At 48.3% G+C, this 26,158-nt stretch overlaps 1 protein-coding gene across 3 annotated transcripts in view; it reads right to left on the bottom strand.

Moving 5' to 3' along the window:
- Window positions 1-26,158, bottom strand: part of WLS (Wnt ligand secretion mediator) — a 34,223-nt gene that overhangs the window by 4,295 nt on the left and 3,770 nt on the right. The window contains exons 1-10 of one of the 3 annotated variants that reach the window (XM_071749866.1): window positions 25,684-25,942; window positions 12,390-12,662; window positions 5,939-6,063; window positions 4,727-4,888; window positions 3,718-3,854; window positions 3,154-3,322; window positions 2,845-2,942; window positions 2,613-2,676; window positions 1,720-1,863; window positions 55-138 (exon numbers count right to left, since the gene is read on the bottom strand). In XM_071749866.1, the coding sequence (XP_071605967.1) occupies window positions 55-138; window positions 1,720-1,863; window positions 2,613-2,676; window positions 2,845-2,942; window positions 3,154-3,322; window positions 3,718-3,854; window positions 4,727-4,888; window positions 5,939-6,063; window positions 12,390-12,662; window positions 25,684-25,789 (1,362 nt within the window). In that variant the 5' untranslated portion in view covers window positions 25,790-25,942. Of the gene's footprint in view, window positions 1-54; window positions 139-1,719; window positions 1,864-2,612; window positions 2,677-2,844; window positions 2,943-3,153; window positions 3,323-3,717; window positions 3,855-4,726; window positions 4,889-5,938; window positions 6,064-12,389; window positions 12,663-25,670; window positions 25,943-26,158 lie in introns of those variants that run through there. The other 2 variants (XM_071749867.1, XM_071749868.1) reach the window with 2 other exon arrangements.

The following is a 26,158-nucleotide window of genomic DNA, read 5'->3' as shown; positions in this document are numbered from 1 at the left end:
GGCTGGGGAATGGGAGGCTGCTGCTCTTGGACAGAGCCAAGTTTTGACACTCACCTGGCTGACAATGAAGAAGATGACAGTCATGGCTGCACAAGCCAGGGTAATGAGCATCAGGAACTTGAACCTAAAAATCAGCCCCTGTGGAGAGAGAGAAATGTCACTGGTCACATTAGCGGAACCCACAAAACCCATTTTTGGTTTTAGCATATACGGGACACAAGTATAAAAAAGAAAAAAAGAAAAAAAAAAAAGGTGCAACCCACGAAAGCCCAAAGCAAAACAACCTCCACCCACTCCTCTGCCTTGAGGCCAGCCCATGTTCTCCTCTCCCCACACGTCTGCATTCCTGCCGGATGCTCCGCGCGGGGCGTGCGTGTCCGGACAGCTCTTGCTTTCCATGACATTTGCTTTTGTGACTGATTTACCCAGAGTCAGAGTGGAAGAGGAGGCAGCTCAGCCACGGGGTTTCATCCAGCTCGTGGAAAACAAACATCCCCGGTTCTGCAGCAGCAGGTTCTGGGTCCAAACCAGGGTAATCCTCACCTCCAGCAGCTGCGATTCCCAGCGCGGGACAGAACCACGCTGGCTACTGCAGAAGCATGTGGGTTATCAGAGAAGCTGTGGTTGAAGACCCCATGGCTGGGAGCTGCCTGCAGATCAGTGTTACATTTTCAATTAAAAGTTCTTTTACTTCTTGTTGGTTTGTTTTTTGTTTTGGTTTTTTTTAATTATTAATTTTTTTGACCCGTTTCTGGAATTCTGGTGGAAATGTCAGGGTGTGTGTAATTGCTGTGCCACACTGTGACAACAAGTGCCTATTAATTTGACTCTCCCAGAGCTGATTGATGCTTGCCAGATGTAGAGCACAGCTGCAGCAGCTCCACAAGACCAGCTGAAGTTCTGGGCCTCTTGCTGAAGAGGGACCCCTCTTGCTGGGGGGAAAAAAAAAAAAGCTCAATATTCTTTCAAGATTCTGGCAAGCCCAAACTTCTGTATTTTATGTGCATTCCTGATGGGTGATACCTGGCCTGCTTAAATCAGAAGTGATTACAGGACAACAGTGGTGATAAATATTTACACACCCATGGAAACAACAAGCCCTCTCAGCCTAATCACTTCAAGGTTGCTCCTCAAGCCTTGCAGCAGTCAGGGAGAGCTAGGACAGGAACAACATACAAAATCACGGGCTAAATAAATGGGGATAATTACCTGAAAAGATCCCATTTTTTACCCTAGTATGATAGTTTGCCCTCCTGCAACTTGGTTAGGAAAAGCTAAGCCTGAAAATCTGCACTGACACCACGGAACAGGGCAATACTTGCCATAAAACAGTAATTGATAGCACAGGAGGAGAAACAGAGGTATGGGGAACTGATGGACCCACAGGGATTTAAATGGTAACTGGGAGACTTTTCTTCTGTCCTCCAACACTGTTCATGAAAGTTGATAGATAGCAACTACTTGCAGAAAGGGAGACCTTAATTTTTGTACCCTCCCCAGAGTTTAAATTGCTTTGGTGGGACCAAAGACCCCAAACAAAGAAGAAACTTCCTGACAGACAAAAAAGTTCCTGGTGATTTGAGCAACACAAAAACCCTAAGCCAGATCAGATCTTCCAATTCAGGACTAGGTGGATAGAGAAGGTCTCAGGACAGACTCTTCTAGGTTAAAAATGCCTTTTAAAAACTAAAGAATGGGTGGCATGAGGAGGGATGTTACCTCATAATGGAGGCGGCGAGCCTTGCTCATGGCTGGGAGGCCCGACTGCTTCCCACTGATGTTTCTGAACACTTGGAAGACCATGAAACACAGGAAGAGAAAATACAGACACAAGCAGATTCCTGCCACGATAATAAAGGCCATCTGGGCAGTGAGTGTTAAGGGAAAATGTTATGAGCTAAACAGAAAGAAGAGCAAATGTTATGCAGGCGATGAACTTATTTTAATGTCAAAATCAAACTTCCAGTGGGCAGCCAGACACTCAGGATCTACATCTCCCACACTTCCCCTCAAATCTGTGACACTTTAGGAAGAGGCTCAGTTGTCCAGTGACTTCCCCAAGCACAGAACCAGTCCCTGGAGATACTCAGCCCCAAACCTGTCAGGCCTGGAGAGAGCAAAGGCTGCAACGGGGAGACCTTAGAGCACCTCCCAGTGCCTGAAGGGGCTCCAGGAAAGCTGGGGAGGGACTTTGGACAAGGGCCTGGAAGGATGGGATGAGGGGGAAGGGTTTCCAGCTGCAAGAGGGGAGATGGAGAGGAGATGGGAGGGAGAAATTCTGTGCTGTGAGGGTGCTGAGCCCCTGTCCCAGGTTTCCCCCAGAAGCTGTGGCTGCCCCATCCCTGGCAGTGTCTCAGGTCAGGTTGGATGGGGCTTGGAGCACCCTGGGCTGGTGGGATGGTGTACCCCCATGGCAGGGGGTATAATGAGATGGTGTTTCAGGTCCCTCCAACCAAACCCATTCTATAATTCTGTGACCCACAGCACCCTAGCATCCCCCTCACAGCCCTGGGGGCTGCCAAAAGGAAGAGGGTTTGCCCCCACCCTGCAACATCTCCCTCTCCTACCAACACCTCTCCTACCAAGCTGCCCTGAGCCAGGTGAAAGGATACAGCCAGCTCTGTGCCAACCTCTGTGGTCCAGATGCTGTAGAAGGGGTTCTTCAGTTGCACTCCCCTGTGGAAAGCAGAGAGAACATGGAGCTGGCAGAGCAACCAAGAAGCTCAGAGAGCCCCACACTGGCTCTGCAGCCTGGAAAGAGCCACCCACAGGTGGCTTCATGAGCTGTGGCTGCTGCAGGAGGTGGGCAGGGAAGGGTTCCCCTGGGAGCATCACTGCACCCACCTCTCACACATGTCGAAGATGAAGAGGCAGAAGGAACCAACAGCTATGGGTCCAACCTGCTTCCAGTACCCTGACAGATGGTTCCGCTCATTCTGGTCCTAATCAGAGGGTCAAGAGGGGAGGAGAAGATGGAAAAGCAGGTTAGCCTGGAGCAAGTCACTGTTCCCAACACTCAACAAGCACGAGGGAGTTGTCAGGTATCGCTGCATGCAGGGCTGGAGACCTCCCTCCCTCCCTCCCTCCCTCCCTCCCTCCCTCCCTCCCTCCCTCCCTCCCTCCCTCCCTCCCTCCCTCCCGTGTTGCACCCACCATCATGTGCTCCCCACAGAAGATGATCCAAAAGGACAGGAGCATGGCATAGAAAATGCCTTGTCGGATGTCTCCAAAGAGCAGCATCCAAGTCCAGTCAAATCCAATGGAAAACCACTCCACGGGGATGTTAATGAAGGTCATGGAAATTCCCAGAGCAAAGATGACCCTGGAGAGGCAGACACACCCTCACTTTCCAGTTGGCAAGGCAAGGACACAGAGCCTCAGAAGCTCGAGCTGTGCACAAAGACCAACAGAAGAAAACCTGGCACTCTTTGGACAAAGGTGGTGGTGGGATGCCATCTCCTGCCAGCAGACCCTCTGGGGATAAGCCCCTCTGAGCAGCCCCAGAAAACACAGCTACTCATCCTCCACAGCTGGAGTGGGAAAGAAAAGAGAAGCTACGGAGGTCTCCTGCTCCCAGGGTCACTGGGTGGAGGGGCAGAAGGGAGAGAGAAGAGACCATCCCTGTCTCCTCTGGGCTCTGCCTGGGAATAGCAACCACCTCAGTCAGGGTGCTCTTTCTGGAGGGTGACCAGAGCCAGCACGCAAGCCTCTACTCACTTCTCCAGCAGGACAGGAGCCCGTGTCATCAGGGTGATCCTTCTCCAGTACCAGACCATGATGATTAAAATGCTGGGGGTGAGGAAGGTCTTCATGGCAAACCACACTTTGGTAAAGCCCCCGTTTTGATGGATGCCCTAAGGAAAACCAAGGCCCAGGGTTTAACACTGTTCCTCCTTCCAGGAGCTGGGAGGAGGCCGGGACGCGGCAGGACACGTAAGCACACACAGATGCAACCAGTCTTGGAAAGACGTGGTTTGTCCAACACAGGGACAGGGAGCAAGTGCCTACTTAGCATCCAGGCCATCTGAGGAGGCTTCAAAAAGTCCTGAAAACAAACAGCAACACCCACAGCTTCCGCTGCAAGGTGGAGAGCAGTGGAGGGAGCGTGGAAAAAGCTGGCAGACAAGCAACGAGACACTCCTGAGGCCAAGTCAGCACTGGTGGGAAAAGCATCAGCCAAATGAATGCATTTCTCCAGACACATGCCCTCCCACCCCTGTCTGCAGCCACCACAGCTGGCTGGCTCACTTCTCCTGCTGAGAGGGACGGTGCTGGGAGGTTTTCCAGCTGGAAGTACCCCTGTGCACCAAGCCTCAAGGAAGGGAAGGAGCAGGGATAGCCAGCAGCCATCCCAAACATCTGCAGGGTGACAGCCACCTCCAAACCAGAGCAGGTCACCCCCTGAACCCCGCTGTTCTCCTCCTCCTTAGGTCCTATCTGTGAGAACTTCACCAGGTGGAGGACTGTGCACCCCAGCTGCACTGCAGTGGGGAGGAGAAGACACAGGGGAGAGGTCCTGGAGCTGTGGGAAGAGCCCAGCTCTGGGGGTGGTCACGGGGCAGCGAAGCGGGGGGTGGCACTGCTCAGAAGACAGCAGGCCAAGAGAGCATCCTTTGGGAAGGGGGAAAGTGACACAGAGTGACAGGGAGGATCAAGGAGGAGACGAAGATGTGAGCTGCAGCAGCCCTGGGGCAGAGATGAGGCAGAGGAGGCAGAGGGAACTCACCACCAGGCGGATGTCCTTGATCTCCCCGATGCCCACATTGATGCCCTTCCTCTCGTTGACGGGCAGGCGGATGTTGATGAGGTAGTACTTGTGGGCCACGCTGCCAATCTCCATGAAGGGCAGGAAGTCACAGTCGTAGTGACGGCCTTCAGACTCCAGGGTCTGGTGACAGGGCAGAGAGCAGCCAGAGGGTGGTCAGGCAGGGGGTCGGGGTGCTGAGGCAGACCAGTGCACCCCCCACGGCAAGGAGTCCTGGCGATGGGATCACTGCTAGCACCAAGAGCCTCTTTGCTACTTCCAACCCTCACCTGGGAAGAGTCTGTGCAAGTCCGGAGGGTATCAGAGGTGTGGGGACAGTTTTGAGTGTTTTGAGTCATTCAGTCAACTGTGTTTGAACTCGGGAGCCTTTCAAGGTAAAGGGATCTCCCTCAACAAGACCAACATGAGACAAAACTACACATGCAACCCTCTCATACATCTTGAATTGGAGTTTCTTAAGCCCTGTTGTGCTGGCAGTGATCCCCTCCACACCTTGTCCACATTCCCTGCCTTTCTGTGGCTGCAGGGAAGCAATACATGTGGCTGTGGAGGGGCAAGGCCATGCTGAAAAGGACTGGGAAATGGGACAGAGCTGAGAAACACAACATGGTAAGGAGACACCAGATGAATTTAAGCACAGGAATTAAATGAAGCCCAGAAACATCTTCATTTAACCAAGAGGCTGTGCTCTCTGCACCTATGCTCGGTAGCCTGAAGCATTATTTTAAGAAATTCTTGCCCCACCTCTCCAGGTTTCTGAGTGCTGCAGTGTCCCTGACAGGCTATTTCCTCACCACTCCTGAGGAATAAAGTTCTGTCCATCATGGAAGAACAAGATGGAAAGTTCCAAGTTCTCCAGGATGATCTGGGGGATACAGATCTCAAGGGATCTGAGCTCCAGCCTGACCTCACCAATCTCTGCAACACCTCACACCTTTTCTTCCTTACAGTTTCAACCCTCCCTCTGGCTTCATCCCCTTCTCTTGGATCACCAAACAAAACCAACTGCACATTGAAAGCCTCAGGAGCTCCAGGATTTTGAGGCAAGGGAAAGCTGACACACAAAGTGAAGACTGAACAGCTCAGAGCTCCTGGGAAGCACCAGGAAGGAAAAGGAAAACTCCCACCACTGTCCCACACCTGCCCACCTCCAGGGCCATCAAACCCCCTTACTTTTGGTGAGCCAAAGGTGCACTTCAGCTTCCTGATCTCTACTGCATGTGCTATCTCCTCCCAGTCCTCAAACATGTTGTCACGATAGGCCAGCGACACATCCAGGGTGATCTCTGCATTGTCTTCTGCAAGAGGAAGGGGAGATGAGGCTGGTCAGAGAGAGGACTGCAGGTGGGGGGAGAGCCTCTGGACACCAACAGGGCCTCTGAGAGACACACAACACCTCAAACTGGAACCCAGAGAGCTGCAGAGATGGACAGTAAGCAAGAAACAATCCCTCAGGCCTTGGCAGAGGGATACCAGGAGAGGCTTTGAGGGAGACTTCCTGCAGGTAATGCAGAGGTGTGCAACAGCTTCAGGAAACAACCATATTGCATCAGAGGGTTTGCTTTAAACCAACATTAAAATAGTGCTTAGTTACAGAACACCACACAAAAAAGATGAAGTGTGAGGCTGCTATGGGTGGATGAGCTGTCCAGAGGAGAAACCATGCAAGTAATGGTACATTTGGTTCCTTTAGGTATGGTGGCAGGAATTAGCTGTGAAGATATGGCTGGAGATTCACTACCCATGAACACTGCAGACCAACATCTGGAATGAAAAGGCCCAGAACTCATCCCTTAACAAGATGTGTTCTGCCAGAGAGATGTTACACAACAGAAATAAAAAAGGTCACAGAGGTCTTGGGGTGGGAGGGAAAGGCCCTGCTGGAATGGACTGATTTGGGTGCCATAACTCATGAAACAGAGAGTTACAGTTGGAGCCTGCCCAGCAACAGATAAACATGCTTTAAAAACCAGAGGCAAGTCTGTACCAGCCCTTCCAGATGTAAAATACTCCTATTTACCAGGCACAGGTCCCAGGGAAGGCTCCAGGAGAGGAACACATTCCTAAAGGAGCACATGCATGCTACAACCTGGCCTCTTTTCACTGATCACCAACCTTTGAGAGGGAAAGCTTCTGGAAAAGCCTTGGAAGATGGCTCCAGAACCACCTGCCATGAAGAAGCCTTGGAAATGGCTCCAGAACCACCCACCATGGAGAAGCCTCAGAAGATGGCTACAGTTTTCTCTGTGTTTCATGGCTACAGGGAAGCAGGAGTCTTTCAAGCTCTGCATGTGCCATGCATCTGTCATCTTTTTCAGCAGTATTTTTGTTGGGAATATGTGGTGGCACACTTCTCCAAAATGGTGGGAAGGGGTGTGGATGGTAGCTGTGGTTCAGACTCTATTTATAGAGGGTTTGGAGGTGGCTCTCTTGTGCCTTTTTGTGGATGCATCAAGATTTTTCTGGGCATTTTTTTCTCTGCACACAGGATCTGCACCATCCAGCCCAATACCAAGTTCCTCTCCCCAGCAGCCAGGAGTTAGGTTTCCATGAAACTTTAATCTGCCATCTCAGATCTGCTATTTAGGAGACCAGCAAAACAGATAAATGGGAACATAAGGTTAAACTTGGCCCAGCTCAAAAGAATTACAAATTCATTTCAGAAGCCATAAAACCAACTGAAATGCTCAGGGTTCAATCCAACCAAACCAGCTCTCCTTGTTTCATCTTGGCCATCCGAATGTTGCTGCTGGCATCGAGTATGGAAACCAGAAGGCAGGAGGTACACCAGTGTCTGCCTTTCCAGAGCAATGGGCCCCAATCACCCCCTGGATTTCCTTCAGTCTCTGCATCAGGGTGACATCTCCAATCAGAACAGAGTTTTTGTACAAAAGCCCTTCAGGAGTGTCCACATAAAGGATGTGTGTCTACAAATACACACACCCCAGTTCACTCTACACCTTTCACCAGCAATCCCCTTACCCAAGAGGAACACACAAGGACACTGACACATCATAATTCAGCAGAGAAAGGAATTTTCAGGAGATTCACAACTCATTCACATTAATACCAAACCATCAGATGGTGATCAGATCATTCTGGGGTGTGTGCCCTTTTGTGCACAGCATTAATACCCCTGAAGTCCTCTGAGCACTGAGGGCAGGTGATGTGCCTTGGCATGCAGGAGGAGGAGAGAAGCAGCAGCTGATGTTCCACCAGGCTTGGCTTCAAGATAAAAGAAAGGTGTTATTTACCATCAAAACAGCAGATGGGAGGAGTGAACAGGAGGGGAGACTGACAGCCAAGCCAGTTTTTACTTCTGGTAGTGCTAGAGCAGAGCATTTTAATTATTCAAGGCTGAGCCACAGGAAAAAAAAAAAAAAAAAAAAAAAAAGAATACATGCAAGAAAAGAAGAGAAAAAGCTATTGCATAGCTGTGCCCAGCTTCCCAGACAGTAACACGTTCAAGGAAAGCAATAATTCAGTTCCTCCAAGCATGCTAGAGGTTCTCCTGAATTTCCCAGCAATAAAGGGGAGAAATAAGCAGGCAGGAATTTCAGTACCAAGAGATGAAATTGCCCATGCTGGGAAGCTTCATTCACAAAGCCCCCACCAGAGCAGAGCACCCCTCCCTGGCATGCTCCTGATTAACCTGGCCAGGTAGATAGCATCAGGATAAAATCAGGATGAGCCTGGCAAATCCCCTCTGATGTTACCAGCTTCAGCACTGAGTGACAACCTCACCAGCACCACAGGATTATCTTAAAAACCCTACAAGGTGATTATGTGCATTCTGGGGATGACCAAGGAGGAGCAGACAGCTCCAGGCTGGGAACACCAGCAGGACTGCTTCTCCAAGGCTCTCCATTTGCAGGAATAAGAGCTGCTCCAAAGCAGGTCAGATCTGTGACTCCCTCCCTGGCCAAGCACCACCAATGTCTTTTGCAACATCCAACACCCAAGATCTTTTCCAGGATCCACTTTCTAGTGCCATATTAGCAGGAGACATCTTCACTCCTTTTACAATAGTCTAAAAATAGAGAAGGAGTTTCAGACAGGGGCTGTGTGCCAGGTGCATCCTAATACAGCTGTCTGGAAAGAAGTGCATGAAAGCAAACAGAAGAAATGCTGGAATTATTTGCATCACACTTCCAGGCTCCACCAGCTCTCCAAAATTACAAAACCTACCAAAGAGACCAAATTGGGATGAGTTTGAACAGGAGTCAGCAGTGCTCAGCCATCTGTACACAACTGCTTTCCAACTGCAAAGAAACCAGAAGTTGTTCTCACTTACTAACATTTTAAGTCCACTAGATACAAAAAGAGAAAAAAAAGCTGGGTTTGTTTTTATGGGTTTTTTTTTTTAAGACTGAAAATTGGTGAAGGCCCCTCCATACAGTCACACCACCTGCTCAAGGCAGCACAGTGCAACCACCCCTCTGCACTCCTCAGGGACACAGCATTCCTAGATGTCAAGTCAAGGTTAAGCAATTCCAGGTTTGCTTTTCCACCTGGCACAAGTGAGGAAACAAACTCCTTCTTGGCATGGAGAAGGTCACACTGCACAACAGCTGAGAGGGAAGGGCTGATGAACACTGCAGAGTTCAGAACACTGCAACTTGCCAAATGGCCCAGCCCCTTGGCAGCAGATCAGCCCAATAAATAAATATAATATATTTAAAGAAAAAAACAAAGGACTTTGACAACCTGGAAGGCCTTTATCCCTCCCCTGAAAGTGTTCCTCACATCCAATATGGGAACCAGACCTGATCACAGAGGAAGGGAGCAAACCCTCCAGCTTCAAAAGGCCTTTGGTGTGCAGGAAAGCTTTTGGGGCTGGAAACCAGAAGATGACCACTGCTTCACTTTAATGACTGAATGCACAGTGCACCAAATAAGAACAGACAGAGCCTTTTCCTCAGAGAAACAGCAAGCCTGAGTCTCCCCCAGCTTCCTGGGAAGGATAAACACAAGGCAAACAGCTTCTAAACATCTGCAGTTTGAAGACATCCACATTTCAAAATCATTTCTGAACATCTGCCTACTGACAATCCAGAGCAAGTTCTCAAGGCAAAGGTGGTGCAGGCTGCTTCCTGCTGGGAAGGGCACAGATCCCACAGGCTTTTTGGGAAGCCCAGCCCTGCCTGGGCTGCCCTTTCCCTCTGCCCCAGGGAAATCATGGCTGGCTGGGATGAGGACTGTCCAGAGGTGAGGGGAAGCACCTGGTCAGGCTCCTGAGTCACCCTGACATCTCTGTCCCCTGTGAAGACCAAGATGGGGGGATCAGCTGCAAGCTTCAAGGTCTCAGATTAAAGCCTGGATTAATTCTGGATTTAAAAGAAGAGATGAAGTTATTTTACATCTTCAGTGTTGCCTCCTCAGGAGCTGATTCCACTTACCTGATCAATGAAGCTCTTAACACAAATGCAAAGCTAGCAGCAAGATACTGAGCCATGTGTGCAATTGGTTTGGCTTAACAGGATTTATTTTTATTTAATCCCTTATGGCACAACCTAGCAAGAGATGAGTTACTCACCAGTTTCTTAGATTTTACACTTAATTTACATCTGCCTTCAGCTTGGCACAAAGTGTAGGAAAACACTTTTAAAATACTTTCTAAGTCAATGCAATGAAACCTTCCAGCTGTGCCAAGCCAGCTCACACCATGAGAAGGATTCATGTCCCTCCTCTCCAAATGCTTCTTACAAACACTCCACCAGCAGCCACTGAACTGAGAATGACCAGAAAGTGAGTCCCAACCAGCTGCACAACCAGGGCTCATCCCCAAACCTTGATTTAATGAATCAGCTGATGGGCCAAGACAAGCTTTGCTGCTTTTAAAACCTCAAAAAAAAAAACAAACAAACAAACAAAAAAAACGAGTTACCACCTTTGAAGGACTTGGTCACTGAAGAGCACAAATAATGAGCTGAAGAAAGGAGAAACACTGCCAAGAGTTTGTTGAGTGTTTCAGGAACCTGCTCCCAGGTGCTCAGCCCAGTTACTGACTCCAGCTCAGCAGCTTGACTTTAAAAGCCTGGGAACAAAGGGTTATTTTCTCCCAGAGCAATCAACTCGTGATGTCTAAGAAGCTGAGGCCTTAATAAACTCACAAAACTGCTCCTGCTGTGTTTTAGAGATAATTACAGGACTAAGAATAAACACACAGGCTTTATAGAGTCTCATTTTTAACCTATCTTCATGATGACACCTGGAAGACGTGGGGAGGAGCAGGCCAGGCTGAGCAGGGAAGGGGAGGTGAAGCTGTCACAAAACCTTCACCAGATTTCTGGTGCCATGGCAGCAGTCCCTGGGCTGCCAGCTCCCCCTGCACGTGGAACACACTTGCTAGCCCAAACCCCCAACCCAGTAGCCATGTTCTCAAACAGCTTTGCTCCCTAAACTGACCCATGGTTCCAGGAAGACTGGGGCCAGACCAACAGAGAGGCTACAAACCAGTCCAAACCAGTTTGAAAGTGAATTTTTAGTCACTGGTTACAGTTGCTTGAGAGAGGGATTTCCCCCAAACACTTTTAAAATTCACAAACACACAGCTCTGCAGAAAGAGGCAGATCAGCCTTGCCCTTGCTGCTTCTAACATAATTTTGCAGATGTTGGGGTTGGTTTCTTTTGTGGTTTTGCTTTTGTTTTGGAACCTTCTTCCAGGTTCCAAGGGTGAAACCCAGTAAGGCAGCTTCTTCCATGGCTCCTGAACCTCTACAGTTTTCCGGTCAATCTGAACCACTGTAGTTGTTTCAAGGCCAGAAGGTTCTTTCCATCTGCATCTATCAATTTTTTAGATTTTTTTTTTTTGCTACAAGTCTTCATGATTGCTGGAAAGTAGGGCAACAATTTCAGCTCAACAACCTCAAATAAGAAGTTGCAGTTATTCTTATGACATAGGCTCATAAATATACAACAGGTCTGTGATGGAGAGTGTTTAAAAACTCAGACAGGAGCACTTCTTCCATGAGGAGCTCTCAAGAAAGTTATGGATCAATAATTCCATTTACTAAATACTTTTGCTTGCAGTCTGGAAACTCACTGCACAAAAGCATTTAGCAAGCATGGAGCAAAACATCATGGCTTGAAGTCATCAGCACTGGGAAATCTGGTAACAAGATCAAGTCTTTTATATAAAAGATTTTCAAGTTGGATATGTTTATAAAAATAAAAAATTAAAAAAAAAATCTCGGGAAAGCTGAAGCTCTCCTGATGAGCTCAGAGCCAGCACAAGGGATGGGAACAGGTGGGAGCTGGAGCAAAGCAGCAGCTGTGTTAGCAACTGCAAACTGCACTCAGCACCCCAGAATATTTCTAAAAGCTGTATGAAACCCAGGGACCAAGCTGGATTTAAACCTCTGCAAGTTGCTGAGGGTCTACATATTGCAACAGGGAACCTGCCCACCATCTGCTTGAGCTGCTGGCTAGTGCAGCACCAACAGCTCTGAGTGCAAAGATGCTTTTTTGAGGTGTGTCCCATTCTCAGCTCCTTGAGAACCTGCTCCTGAACCACCTTGCTGGACAGAGGCACCCCAGGGGTTAACACACAGCACAGGATAAAAGCAACTTCAGGACAAACACATTTGGAAACCAAAGTCAGGAGGTAGGGAGAGGGACTTACTCAGGTCATTGTCCATCTTGAAGGCAATGTCCAGCTGCATGATGAAGAGCATGAACTGGAACCAGGGGCTCATCTCCTTGCTGGGCAGGGGGATGTGCACAGCAAACACAATGTCGTTGGCTTCAATCTGCCTGCTCACTGCCTCATCAAAGTTCTTGAGCTTCTCACAGTGGTTGGGTCCCCAGGGCATCAGCCACTTGGTTTTGTGGTGGTTTTTTCTGACATCGATGCACTTCACAGACATGTAGGGGACAGCTGTGGTGGGGCTGGGAGCTGCAAAAGGAAGAGATTCACATTTTCAGCACCTTCAGGTATCTTGCATAGTGGTTTCCCCACCAAAATGTGCAGTTCCCCATTACACCATTTGAAGACAATTTAAAACAAATGCATCAAATGATTCTGCTTCACAGCTCCTTGATCTTGCAGTTCAGCCATTAAGTTTATTATGTCTACAGTCATCTTACTGACTTTGTAGTGGGATCAAATTAGGCTTAGCTGAAGCAGTGGGAATCTGGCCCAATCCATTCTCAGCTACCTCTGTTGTAACAACAGAAAAAAAAAAAAATCACAGAAAGTTACTGGCATCTTTTCCTGTGCATACACTCTCCTGGTTTGCTCACTCAAGCACATCCATTTGCAAAGCACGTGGCTATCACAAACCTACAGAGATGAACTTTGCAAGAAGGGATTTCCTCCTCTTGCTGGAAGTCAGCTGTGAACTCAGGACTATTTTAGCTATAAAGATTTGTCTCTCTTTTCCCCCCCAAGTTGTTTTGGTTTTTTTCCTAATTTGTTTTGGGGGTTTTGTTTTGTTTTTTTTGAGATATTGGGAGAAAAGATGCTGAAGAGAGACTGTGGCTCTGCAATGCTCCCCAAACCCTGCACTGTCCCCATCACCACAGCAAGTGACCCCACACACACAGGATACCCATTCCATTCAGGTACCTAAAACCATGGATTGTACTGCTCAGGCTTCACATTCATGAGGAAACACTCAAACTCCCAAGTACAAATAAACAGGGATGAAAGCAGAAAACAAACACATTCTGCTTCCAGCCAGAATTTCAGCATAAAACACCTTCAAATCTGACACAGAGAAAGAAAAGGCTTTTAAAAACTCAAATATATTTCCAACAGACTTCTTCCAAGCAAAGGCTTCTTATGACAGCATGTTCTGCATGCTCTTAAACATCATTTGGGAAATAAATATTTTAATGCTATTTTAATGCATCACAGAACTGGGAAACTAGGGAGGTGAGCAGAGCTGGAGCTGCTCCAGATTCTCATCTCTCCCTGCTATGATGTGAGGAGATTCCAGGGGTCAGAAGGTTCAGCATCCAGCAGGTCAATAATACCCCAGTCCCTTATGGGTCTACTCCCTTTTTTCAATGGAAGAAGTATTTTTTTTGCACGACAACCACCTCGACACAGTCTAACACCCTGTCACTGGAATTAAACCAGCACTGTCCTGTTTTCTGAAGGATCACCAGGAAGGGACCACTGGACATGCTGCAACAAACTCCTTCCAGCGTGGGGAGGCAGATGGCACAGGTGAACTCTATCTTTTTAAGCTGTTGGAAGAGATTTTCTCAGTTTCTGTTTTCACTAGAATGGGAAGAAACTGAAGTTATGTAATGCAAGTTCCTCAGGAAAGAAAACCCCAAACTACCCAGCCCTTTTAAATTTGAAAATAAGGCTTGAAATTAAAAAAAATTAAGCACAAGACCCAACGATGTAAAAAATGCAGGTGAGAAGAATCAAAATGTTCTCATGCTATGAGTTAAAGCTGCAGTGACATACAGAATAACAGATGACTTTATGCCCAGGTCTCCAGGGAAAAGCCACCAGGCTGGTGATGTAAAACTGGGGCTCAGGCAGCAGGCTCCCACCAAAGGCCACACTGTCACCAGCCTCCTTCTGACTGATGGGCCAGGACTTCAACCAACAGCCCCAACAGTGGGCAATAACACCCTCCCTCCCAACTACAAGTATTTACATGAGGAAAAAATAAACAACAAACAAACAAGTAATTAAAAAAAAAAACAACAACCAACAATAATTTAAAAAAACAAATTCAAACTGAGCCACTGCTGTCCCCCAGCCCCAGCTGGGGCAGAACCAGCTCAGGACATCCACAAGTTACACCCAGATGATTCAGACCCAGCTCCCTGAGCATTCTGGAGTCAGCATCACACAGAAGAAGCAAGCAGCTCAGCTGCTTTTTGGGATGCCAGCCAGGAACCCTGCACAGCATCCTCCCTCCCGTGCCACCTCGTCAGAAGTGACATCCACACTCCCTTCCTGCAGGCACGGGGAGAGCTGACTCAACCTGGGAGCCAGGAGGAAGTTATTAAAAAGCAGATGTTTATAAATGGCATTTTTTCAAGGTTGGTTTTTTTTTTCTTTTTTGACAGCTGTTGAGTTTCCTCCAGTGAAGCTGGCACAAAGGGTGGGCTGAAAGGGAAGGGAATAATCCCAGGTTCATCCCTGCTCTCCTCACCAATCCACAGCCTAAAGGCAGGACAGATCCACAGCACTGCTGCATCTCCAGCCCTGCAGGAACCAAAAAAACTCTGACATGACAGCAGCCCCCAAAAGAACAAACTCATTGACATGCCAGAAAGAAACAGCTAAACAGAATTAAATAAAGCATCCCACACCAGCAGCAAAAAAGATCAACCAAAACAACCCAACAGAACTATCCAGCTGCAAGTCCAGGATTACAGAATGCTTTAATGAAATGCTGTAAGAGCATGAACTGGGGCAGCATTCCTCTCTCATGCCTGGATGCAGAGCCTGGTAACCGTGGCTAAATCTGCAGCTGGGAGGATTGGGAATCTTGTGAATTAAGCCAGACACTCAGGCCAAGCCCTCAGAGCTTTTTAACTTTGACAGATCTTTGTGGGATTTAAAAGCAGGCATTTCTGAATTAAGAGACATTGTTACATCTACAGAGAAGATGAATGTTTCTTGCTTTGATGCAAGAACTCATTATAGTTATAAATACTTGTTTTCATCACTGGCTGATTATGATTTTAAATACTTGGCAGGCTAACTCAGTATCCCCTCTGCCAAAGCTACAGCTTTGAGGAGCAAGAGACAATGACTAGATGTATATATATATATATATATATATATATATATAGATGTATCTATATTCCTTCTTGGGAGCTGCACCTCCCAACGTTGGTTCCTGCCTTCCATGACTTGTTTGGCTCCAGGCCCATCAAATTCAAGTGAGTGTTGAACCAAGTGGAGGAGAAAAAAAATCCTTTGTGAAACTGCAGCCAAGTCAACTAACAAAGTGCTATGCAAAACAAAGCCAGCACCCAGGGATTTCAGTTACAAGGTGGTGCCAAGCAGGCTGCCCTCAGCCCCTCTGCCTCTGGGCTGCTGGATGGCTCAGCTGTAGATATGGAATGATGGATGGCAGCCTGGGAGTAATTAAATAGCCCTTTGTGCACAACACAGTGGGTAAGATGTTCCAGGCTGCTTGTGGTGGTGAGAAGCCCAGACTGGTTTGGGTTGGAAGGGACCTTAAAGCTCCCCCAGTGCCCCCCTGCCATGGTCAGGGACACCTCCCCCAGCCCAGGGTGCTCCAAGCCCCATCCAACCTTCAACACTGCCAGGGATGGGGCAGCCACAGCTTCTGGGGGCAACCTGGGCACCCAGGGGCTCAGCACCCTCAAATTAAAGAGCCTCTTCCCCAGATCTCATCTCAGTTTCCCCTCTTTAAAGCCATCACCCCTCATCCTGTCACTCCATGCCCTTGTAAAGTCTCCAGCAGGCTGGAACCAACCTCTCTTTTTCAGTCTGCTGGTTCTCATCCTGGTCTGAGGAGCAAGTACAGCTTTCCCTCCTTGAAGCTTGTTTGCACAAATGCTATAAACACACTTGTCTTGGAGTTCCAAAGCCATTTGAGCAACATCTTGCAGATGGAAGCAACTCATTGCTTGTCACTTCCAAGGAGACTCTTCTCACTTCTCATACTTCCATGAGGATTTGAAGGAGACACCTCAGCTGGTCAGAGATCTCAGGACCTGATTCAGCAACATCCTGGCTTCAGCAGTCAGTTTGCTTTCTCCTCCCTGCTGACCATCCTCGTTACCAACACAGAGATGATTTTTCTCCTCCATCTCAACTGGAACCAAAATCCCTTCACCTCACAGAGACCACACCACACCTGGCAGCAAATGGCCCAAGTGATTCATCCCACAGCAGGACACCCCCAGCCACCCAACACTGCTTCTGCCCCTCCATGTTCTCCAAAGTTCAAATCCTCCAGAAACTGAGAAACCCAGTTGGGTGCTGGCACCTCGGGGACCCAGGCTGGGCCATCACTGGGGTTGTGCTCCCTCAAGCTGCTGGGTTAGATCCTGGTTACCACCAGCCTGCCTTCCAGATGTCCTCAGAAGGTTTTAAGAGTTTTAATTTGTTTGAAGATGACTGCAACACTGTAGCCAACTAAATGAAACAGAGTGGTTTGTGTTGGGTTTTTTGGTTAAAGTTTTATTCAAATGAAAGGAAATACCCACTCTCTCCTTCAAAAGAAGAAATATTAATTAATCACAGTGTACCAACCCTGATTGTGTTAGCATAATTTTTCCAACAAAACATAGAGCTTCATATTACAGAATTATGCTTCCCTGGGCAGCATATTAAACACAGACGCTGTTCCAAAACCAGAGCATGGTTTGACACTGACCAGAGTCCCTCTGGATGGGACAGGACCTCGGGAGGTCACTTGTCCACCCTCCTGCTTGCAGAAGCCCAAAGCTGATCTCTGGAAGAACACAAGAGAGCAAAAACCAGTAGACTAAGAAGGCTTTTTGGAGGCAACAAACCATCAATAAAATTTCCAGCCCAGGAAAAATGACATTTCATCATCAAATTTCTGCAAGAAAAAACCCACGAATGATGAAGACCTAGTGGTTTCAAGAAAGAAGGAAACAAAGTCCACCTTCTCTGAGCAACTATCACTTTTTTAAGAAGACTCTTTCACATCTTTATGGCACAAGTAAAACCTGATCCTCCTACCCAGCTCTTGGGCTCACCCCCTCCTGCAAAGCATGTTAGTGATGGTGAGTGGGATGAGGGGAAATGGACAGAGAAAATCCATTCAGACCAATGCCAGCACCTTTTCAGGAGCTTACCTGAAAGATGTCAGCAAACAGCACCGAGAAGCTGCAGAACTGATTTTGTGTGTGTGTGTAATTATTATTTTAATCTCCAAGGCACAGTTTTGAGGCTTGACAGCTTTAACATCTCTCTAGCACAGCAATAAGTGGCTTTCCTTTAGTTGTAACAATGCTGTCCTGGGAGCAATTGATCTCCATTAACATGTAAGCATTTCTTGTTCTCTTCTGAGAAGAGAAGCAGCAAAATAAGATGCTGCCTGGAAAGGGGCTTACCTCTGGAACCATTCTTCAAAGGAAAAAAAACCAAAACCAAACACACAAACATCTTTCACTGTGCTCAAACATAAGTCTTTAGGTTAAAAAATTAAGACTATTTACTATAAGAGCTCCATTTTTCAATGGTTTTGTTTTACCATACTATACATCTCTAGATTTGCACGAGAGCCACCATCACTCAGTTTGGTAATTTCAATAAATTAAGCAGATCTGTATATAGCTCTTGTGATAAGCCCTCAAATAATTCCTTCCTTCCCTTCTCCATAGCCCAGTAAAACCAGTTCCAAGCACAGCATCCCCTCCTCTACTCCCACATGAATCCTCACCTCCAGGAGCAGCATTATTCTGGACCTTCTCATCTAGAACACCTCCAGCATTTCCTAATTAACTACTGACCCTTGCTCTCCCCCCACCAACAAGCCCTTTAGAAAATCTCAATTGCATTGTGTCTACATTGATTAAAGCTTGAATCCTACTGACCTCAAGTGGTGTTAACTTCTCCCAGGCACCAGGAGCATTCTGCTTTTCTACTCAATTACCCCCTTCTGTGCAGGGCCATCACTACCCAGTGCTCACACACAATGGGCTTCTGCTTCATTACCCTAACCAGCAGCAGGGCAGGAATAAACAAGCTAATTTATCACCAGACAGACCCGGCCTTTTCCAACTACAACAGTGGGGACCTGCCTGGCATTAGAGATACTTATCATTTATAAATACAGATTTATTGCAGCATCAAAGTTTTCTTTCCCACCTCCCTCTTCCCTGATCGTGGTGCTACCAGTTTAATACACCAAGGAGAGGGATCACTAACACAGTCTTGAAATTACTGTTTCTTTACTACTAGGTACTGATTCAGAAGCTGTGTGAAAGCCTCTGAACACAGCAGCACCTTCTATAATGCAGAACTGCTCTACACTTCAATCACCTTTAAAACAACCAAACAACACACCCCACTACCTACTAGAAGCCCACTCCCCATGGTAAGTTTCTTTCTTACCATTTGACACCAAGCTTTCTCAGGACCTTTAAAGCCCCAGGGCACCATTTCCATCCTTCTTTACAGTGGGAGTTGCCAGACAGGTTATAGTACCTGAGCACCTTTAGTCCTGTTGTCTCCAACAGCTTTGCCAATGCCACAGTTATCAGACCACAGAAACGAACCTGCCAAAGGGCTCACCCCACCAGGATAACTCCTATCTCCTCCACATACAACTCAAATGTCTCAAAAGAAAAACCCAAAACAAAACAAACCCCCCCCAAAAAACCCCAACCGACCAGCTCTGTGGTTCAGAGAAGAAGAGAGACAAATCTTTGCTTGTAATAGTCACGAGTTCAACCAAAGCCTGATTTGGGAGATTCCTGACCCAAGTTCACATTCTGCACTCACATCTCCTGCTTTGGATGTGGAGAGCAAGCCCAGAGCAGGCTGTGGACCTACCTCTGGTGGACTACAGCCAGCAGAAGAGTCTCCCTGTGGTTTTGAGGAATTTCTGTGCTTGCTTGGCTTCCTAGAACCATGCAGTTGCTGGAGATACGTGTGTGTACACGTGTTGGGGTGGTGCCTGGGTTTTCTGCTCAGGGTTTGCACTTCAGTGCCACTTTTGCACCTTTGGGCTGTGCCAGCAGTAAAGTTATCCGTGCAGCACGGCCTCCTTCCAGCAGCACAAACTGGAGATTTTCTGCAATAAATCAGTCCTTAAAGCTGTGCCAAGAGCCTTTGAACCAAAGTGCAGTTGGGATCCCTGCTGCAGGGATGGGAATCCAAGCATCCCACAAGGCTGCTGCCACCCAGCACCAACCAAAGGGCTTCTGAGGCTCTTGCTCTCAGAGATAAGGGATTATTCCCTCAGCCCCAGGCAAGTCACAAAGCAAGAAAACCTTAAGAGGCAGGAGAGTACAAGTATATTTGCTGGGAGAACTAAAGGGTGACCTCCACGATTCATATACACATACAGCAAACAACTGCAAGCAAAGGGAGGACCAGCAGTGGGAGTTCCACAAGTAAATATTAAAGTATATATATGCTTAAAGGAACTAAGAGGGGAGAAGGAAAAAAAAAAAAAAAAAGACAGTAGAATTGATTTACTAATTGCCACAGACAGTCTGATCTGCTTCCAAGTTGTCCTTTGTCAATTTTCAACTGGGATGAAATGCATTTCCTGCTACATCCAGCCAAGATATTAAATCCCTGCAAAAAGAGGTCTAAAATAGCAGTATGACTTCTCCTGAGCAACGGCCTGAAACTCCTCAAGTCTCAGCCTACAGATAACAAGATGCCTCGAAACCACCAGCCCTCAGATATGTAAAGAATTTCATCTGCATTTGAATAGGAGGGAAGGGGTCCTGGGGCACTTCCCCAGGCTGGGGCCAGCACCAGAACAACACCTTCAAAAGCCTTTCCGAGGCTACCAGAGTTATAACTTGGCTTCAGAGACCATAAATGTTAATTGCTAAGGAAAAGACTTCCTGCTAAATCGTTATCCCTTGCAAAGCCAGAGAGGCGGTGGGGAGCTCTTCAGGTCAGGGTTAAAGCAAGGCTGTTTAAGGAGGACCAAGACAAGAGAAAAGAGGACTAGAAACCAGATTCCCTGATGAATCTCTCTCAAGGAAACCGTAGTTTGGAAGCGATGCAACTGCGAGCAGAGCAGATAAAAAAACCCCAACACACCAGGAGGAATTACAGCCTCACTGCCCGCTCCTCAGGCCCCCAGCACGGATGGTTCAGCCTGGGAACTCTCCATTTCTGGCACATTTGCCCATTCAGCTACAGTTACAGCTCTTAAAAAAAGAAGAATTGAGCAGACCTAAACTAAATAGACATGACCTTTCATGTCTGCTTTTTCCTCGGCTCCCAGCGCTTCTGCCAAGGCCGCAGCACCGGAGGAATGTGTCTATACAGAGGAGCCCATTGGCATTCATGTCCACGGTGCAGCACTGAGCTATTCAGCACAGCTTGCCCATCTTCTGGAGAGGCCAGCGATGAAAGAAAGTCAGGCACATGAAAATGGGCTTTGTCCTGGAGCCTACAGATGCTTTTCCCTCGCAGGCTGCATCCACGCACCTCAGAAATCAGAGCGTCCCCCTCCCTCCTGTCCAAGGAGCAGCTCGGCCCTAAGAAGGTAATGAAATCCCAGGAAAGAAAATTAAATCCTGGAAACTGGCTGCTTAAGAAGCCGAATCAGACATTTAGATAATGAACTGGAATTGTTGATAGCTGCTCAGCCATTTCTACACATGACTCATTATCTCTCTGGGCGAGACACACAAGTAAAGAGTTTTATTTGCTCCAGTCAAAACAATCCCGGTTTTTTCAACCTTAAGCCGAGGCAAGGGAGCAGTGAACCTGCACCTTCTTAAATGCATCCCCCTCCTCCCAGGAAACTCGGTGCTAAACAAATACCTCCACTTTTCCAATCAGTCGAATCTGTAAAGTGTAGGGCTGGGCCCCAGACTCCGGTACTTAACTGTCTGTATGCCTGCTCCTGGACTTTGTCTTCACTACTGAGAGGTTCTCTGGCACTCAGTCGGCTCATTTGAACGTGAAACAAAGAGAACCTGGGATTTTGGGACAAGGCACCCTTGGAGTCCTGGAAGTAACTCGCATAAAATAAGTTGTCTATTAATAATTTGTCTTAAGGAACACAGATCCCAGTGCTGAGGCAGGGACACAGCTCACAGAGCAATGCTACGGGCACTGTAAGGAGTGCCTGACATTTTGGGATTTGATTAACACAGTCTCCTGCTGCCTCCATGAACTCTGGACAGATCTCAGCAGTAAAGTCCTTTTCTTCCTTGTTTTCAATACCACGTATATAAACGAATCCCAGGATGCCAGGGAAATGACAAAGAGGGACACCAGCAGCAGCCTCCCCCATGGTCTATATACAGAGGAAGAGAATTTGTAATCAAAAGCTCTGGTTTACAGAAACCCAAGGAGCATTACAGCCACGCTAGAGTCAGTTTCCATGCAGGAAGTTTCTCCTGGGTTCTCTGACACATCCCAACTGAGCACAACACACACCAGCCAGCAGCATAACCTTTAAAAAGACGTGTACCTCAGAACAGAGCAGACACCAGGGATTCTGCAGGGTTTGAGGACAGGTTGAAGCAGTGACAGTCCCAGCTGTCTGCAGCCAACAGTTTGTTGGTGAAGCACAACAACAAAGAAACAGCTCGATACAATTATTTTCTGAGGTGTTTTCTCACTCCCTAGCTTTGCAAAGCTCCCTCAGACCATTGCAGGAGCTTCACCCTGCTAAGGGAACGACTCCCACACACATACATCTCCTACTTTGCCAGCAGGGAGTTCCAAGCAAAACCCATGTGAGAGCTGATAAGACTCCAGCTTCTAAATAAAAGAGCTGTTGGAGACGTGCAAGCTGTCTTAAAACCCATGCAGGATGCAGCTGGCTGTTCAAAAACCAGCTGGGGAACCAGCAGCAGCAGGAACCCCCAGTTCCAGAAACATGGAGTTTTGTTGTCGTTGTCGCATCAGGTACCACCGTGCTGCATTGGTGTATTTTGGACTTCCACAAGTAATCTGTTAAAATAGAGCACTTAGTCATTGTTTTGAAATATGACCTAACTGACTGCTAAAGGAAAGGTTGGTTCAGCTTTCTAGCCCTGTCCCCGTTGTGTACATATTTTGGTTTGTCTAGACCTGGATAAACTAAAATAACCAGATCCTGGGTGTCTCTTGGGTGCGCTGGATCAAACCAGACCAGGGATGCTATTTCAGTGACACCTCAGCTCCTGTCCCACCTTGGGTCACACCTCTCTGAAGAGCAGCAGCCCCGTGTCATCACTGCCCAGAGCTGTCACCAGCTTGAGGACTCGGGGCAGCACAGCTTCACTGCCCACCTGCCAGCTCCAGCCACCTGTCAGAAGAACACTGCCCATCAACCCCTTTCCCACCAAACATCCCAAAATGCCACTGCTGGGGACCAACTAAAGGGGCTGGGAGAGCCTGAGCTTTGGGCCCTGACTGTGGTCCAGAGGAATGGCTGCAAGCCACTGGCTCGGAGCTTCCAGGGACACAGGGACCCCAATATGATCCGTAGCTAATTCCTAGGAAAAGTTCCATGTGGACCCCTGGGCTGTGATGCTCTGCTGGTGTGTCCCCAGGCCAGATGTTGGTGACCACACTTAGCTTACACCCAGGAACTTACACTGGGGCTGACTGGGAGCTGCTGGAGCCCATCAGCACAGCTCCTAAGGGGAGAGGGGGAAGAGCCTCTGAAATCCTTGAATGCATCAGCAGTGGTAACCACTGGGGAGGAAAAACCAGTCTGGGTGATTGATTAGGGCAGTTTTATCTGCTCCAAGATCAGAAGTGGGGTTTTCCAGCAATTAAAGACAGTTAGCCCACAATAACCCCTCAGGACTTGCAGAGTGGTTCCCCTGGGTTCCTGCAGGACCTTGAGACTCATCCCCAAATTGCCATCTCCCTCGGCAGAAGAGCTTCTTGGGTGGAACTGCCCAAGCATTTTCCCAGCCCCAGCATCAGCTTGGGCTGCCACTCAGGACCAGGAGTGGGCCCCCCACCCAGGAGAGGGCCCAGCAGCAGCTGGGTAGGCAGGGAGCAGGGAAGATGGAAAAGTGAACTAACAGCATCCCTCTGCTTTGATCTCTGAATCCCTACAAACCTAAACAGAAACATTCTCTGCCTGTTGCCTACAAAGCTAAGCACATTTGTTTATCAAACCCATCCCCAGACAACAAACAGAAGCAGGCTCTCATCACCACCTTCCTTTTGTACAAGAACATACTCTTAAAAAAATTATGAGGCAAGAAACTACTAGAAAAACACTTTTAAGGTGAACTTTTAAGATGAACATCCAGGTCTGGCTTCTCTGCACAACACAGGCCAAGACATTTTATCTTTTTAATCAGCACTGGGTTCAGTAACCTGCTCTTAAATATAAAGGAAAGAAAGAAGGGGGAAAAAAAGTAGGAAAAAAAATATCCAAAAACCAAACAACAACAATCCTAATAATATTCAGTGTTAGTTCAGACCCACAAAACTAGAAAAACTGGGTTTTAATCCAATGTTTGCCACCAGCTCCTTTGTGATTAGAGCAAAGCCAAGGACTGAAACAACAGAATAAGGGAAACTTGAAGTTTTTGCAAATTACATGTAGCAGAATTCCTCTGGCTCTTAAGAACAGACAATTAGAGTGGTGAGCAAGGCACAGCACTAACACCAGCAGCACTGGATCTGCTTTCTGAGAAGCAGCTGTAGATATTCCCTCAGTACCTCTCAAACAAAGACCACCCTGAGAACACTCCAACTTCATTCTCCCCAGCACAAAAAACCCTCAACCACGTTTGCCCGATGCCCTTTCAGAGCAATGGGACTTCAGGCACCCACAGTCACTATGGAAAATCCCAGCAGCTCCAAAAATGAGCCTGCAAGCTGAGGAAGGGGAACCAACCCTTGGGCAAGCCAACCTTCACTTTGATTTCAGAAAAAAGGGGAGAGGGGGAGGGTTGGGGTCAGGAATTCCTAGGCAGGGCAGCACAGCCCTTCCCCAACATCCCCACACTGGAAACCCCCAAAGAATGCAGATACATACAGTGTTCAGCAGGCGCAGAACTCAGCTGCTTTCTAGTAAAATAAATAAATAAACATTTTAAAAATTCCAAGGGACTGCCCCAACCCCGTCTCTCCTCCATCTTTCTCCTTCCAGCCCCCAGCTCCTTTTTGCTCCCCAGACAAAAACTCAAATCCCGCCTGGGCAGAAGGATGGCAAAACCCGACTGCAGGTTTGTCACCAAAGGTGACATCCCCGCCGGCGCTTCCCCGGGGGTTTAGCAACGCTCCCTGCGAGCTAAGAAAGGCATAAAGGCGATCCCGGGCTGGAAAAGTTTTAGGGGAGGAGGTTTGAGTGGGAAAGTCGGGAAGGACCCGCTTGGAAGGGCTGGATGTGACCCGGGGAGCTCCCAAGAGGGGGCCGGGGGAGGTGCTGGGGTCCCATGGCCGGGCAGGGGGGACACGGAGCAGGGGGGCTGGGGGTGAGTTTAAGGCCCCCCGCCTCGATCACCCACCCGGGTTTTCCGTGAGCAGAAACAAACTCCAGAGGGTTTCAGGCGCCTCTTGGAAGGGGATGAGAGAAGAGGGGGGGGTCCCAAGACAAACGAGCCCGGACAAAAGCGAGAGGGGGTGGGGGGAGCCGCCCAAACGCACCCCAGAGACGGCAAAAAAATAGTCCTGGCCTCACCCGGAGCAGCGCCCATTAATTTCCTTTTTTTTTTTTTTCTTTTTTTTTTTTTTTTTTTCCCTCCCTTTATTTATTTATATTTTTTTAACTTTTTTCTTTTTGTTCTCATCACGGCAAGCGGCGGGGTTTCCTCCTGCGGTCGGTTTCGGAGGCCGAGGAACGGCGAGGGGCAGAGGGACGAGAAAGAGTAGGGGAAGGATTTCTTTTTTTTAATTTTTTTTTTTTAAATACCCCCCTCCCCCTTTATTTTTTCCTTTAACAAATCAACTTCGCCCTGCGAGGCTTCCCTGCGCTCCCCGTCGCCATAATGAAGATTTTTTTTTTTTCTCTCTCTCTCTCTCTCTCTCCCCCCCCCCCCCTTCCTCTTTCTTTAAGTACAGACTGAAACCAGGCCAAAAAAAGAAAACTTTTCTCTGCCCCTTTCTTTTCTTGCAGGCACTAGAGTGAAATGTGCACAAAGAGGCCCAGGGAGCCGTGTTTTCTTAACTACAATAGCCGGGCTAATTAGATCATAGGAGCGAGTCAGCGATACTGTAACAAGTAGCTCCAACAACCCGAGCGAGGAGAGGAACGGGGGAGGAAAAAAAAAAAAAAAAAGGAAGGAAAAAAAAAAAGAAAAAAAAAATAGAGAAAAAGTTTTGCACCTTCGGCACTCACCGATCAGCCCTCCCACCAGAAAGGCGATGACTTGGAAAACCAGCAGGATCCCCCCGACGATGCACAGCTTTTTGGTGCTCATGTTCTCGATGATGGCCCCAGCCATCTTCTCCCGCCGCTAACCCCCCCCGCTCCCCGGCCGGGGAGGGAGGGAGGGCTGGTTGGTGGGGGTGGGCAGGGATGGGTGCCCGGGCCCGCCGGGAGCCTGCTCCCCCTCCGCCGCCGCCAGCCGTGATTGTGGCGGCCGCCGGGGCTGCATGTGGCCGCTTTAAAGGAGGTGGCACCCGGTCACATGACGCCGCCTCCACCGCCCCTCCCCGGGCCCGGGCCCGGCCCCACGGCCCCCCCGAGATTCTCCTCACACGCCGGGGCCACCCGGTGCTCCCCCCCCAGGCTTCCTCGGGGTTCTCCTTACACCCCGTGACCCACCGGTGCCCCCCTCACCAGCGTTCACCTCACACCCTGGGGCCCTCCG

This window comes from Heliangelus exortis, chromosome 8, assembly GCF_036169615.1.
Source record: "Heliangelus exortis chromosome 8, bHelExo1.hap1, whole genome shotgun sequence".
In the NCBI taxonomy this organism is placed as follows: Eukaryota; Metazoa; Chordata; class Aves; order Apodiformes; family Trochilidae; genus Heliangelus; species Heliangelus exortis.
This window is presented reverse-complemented; position numbering and strand designations above follow the sequence as displayed.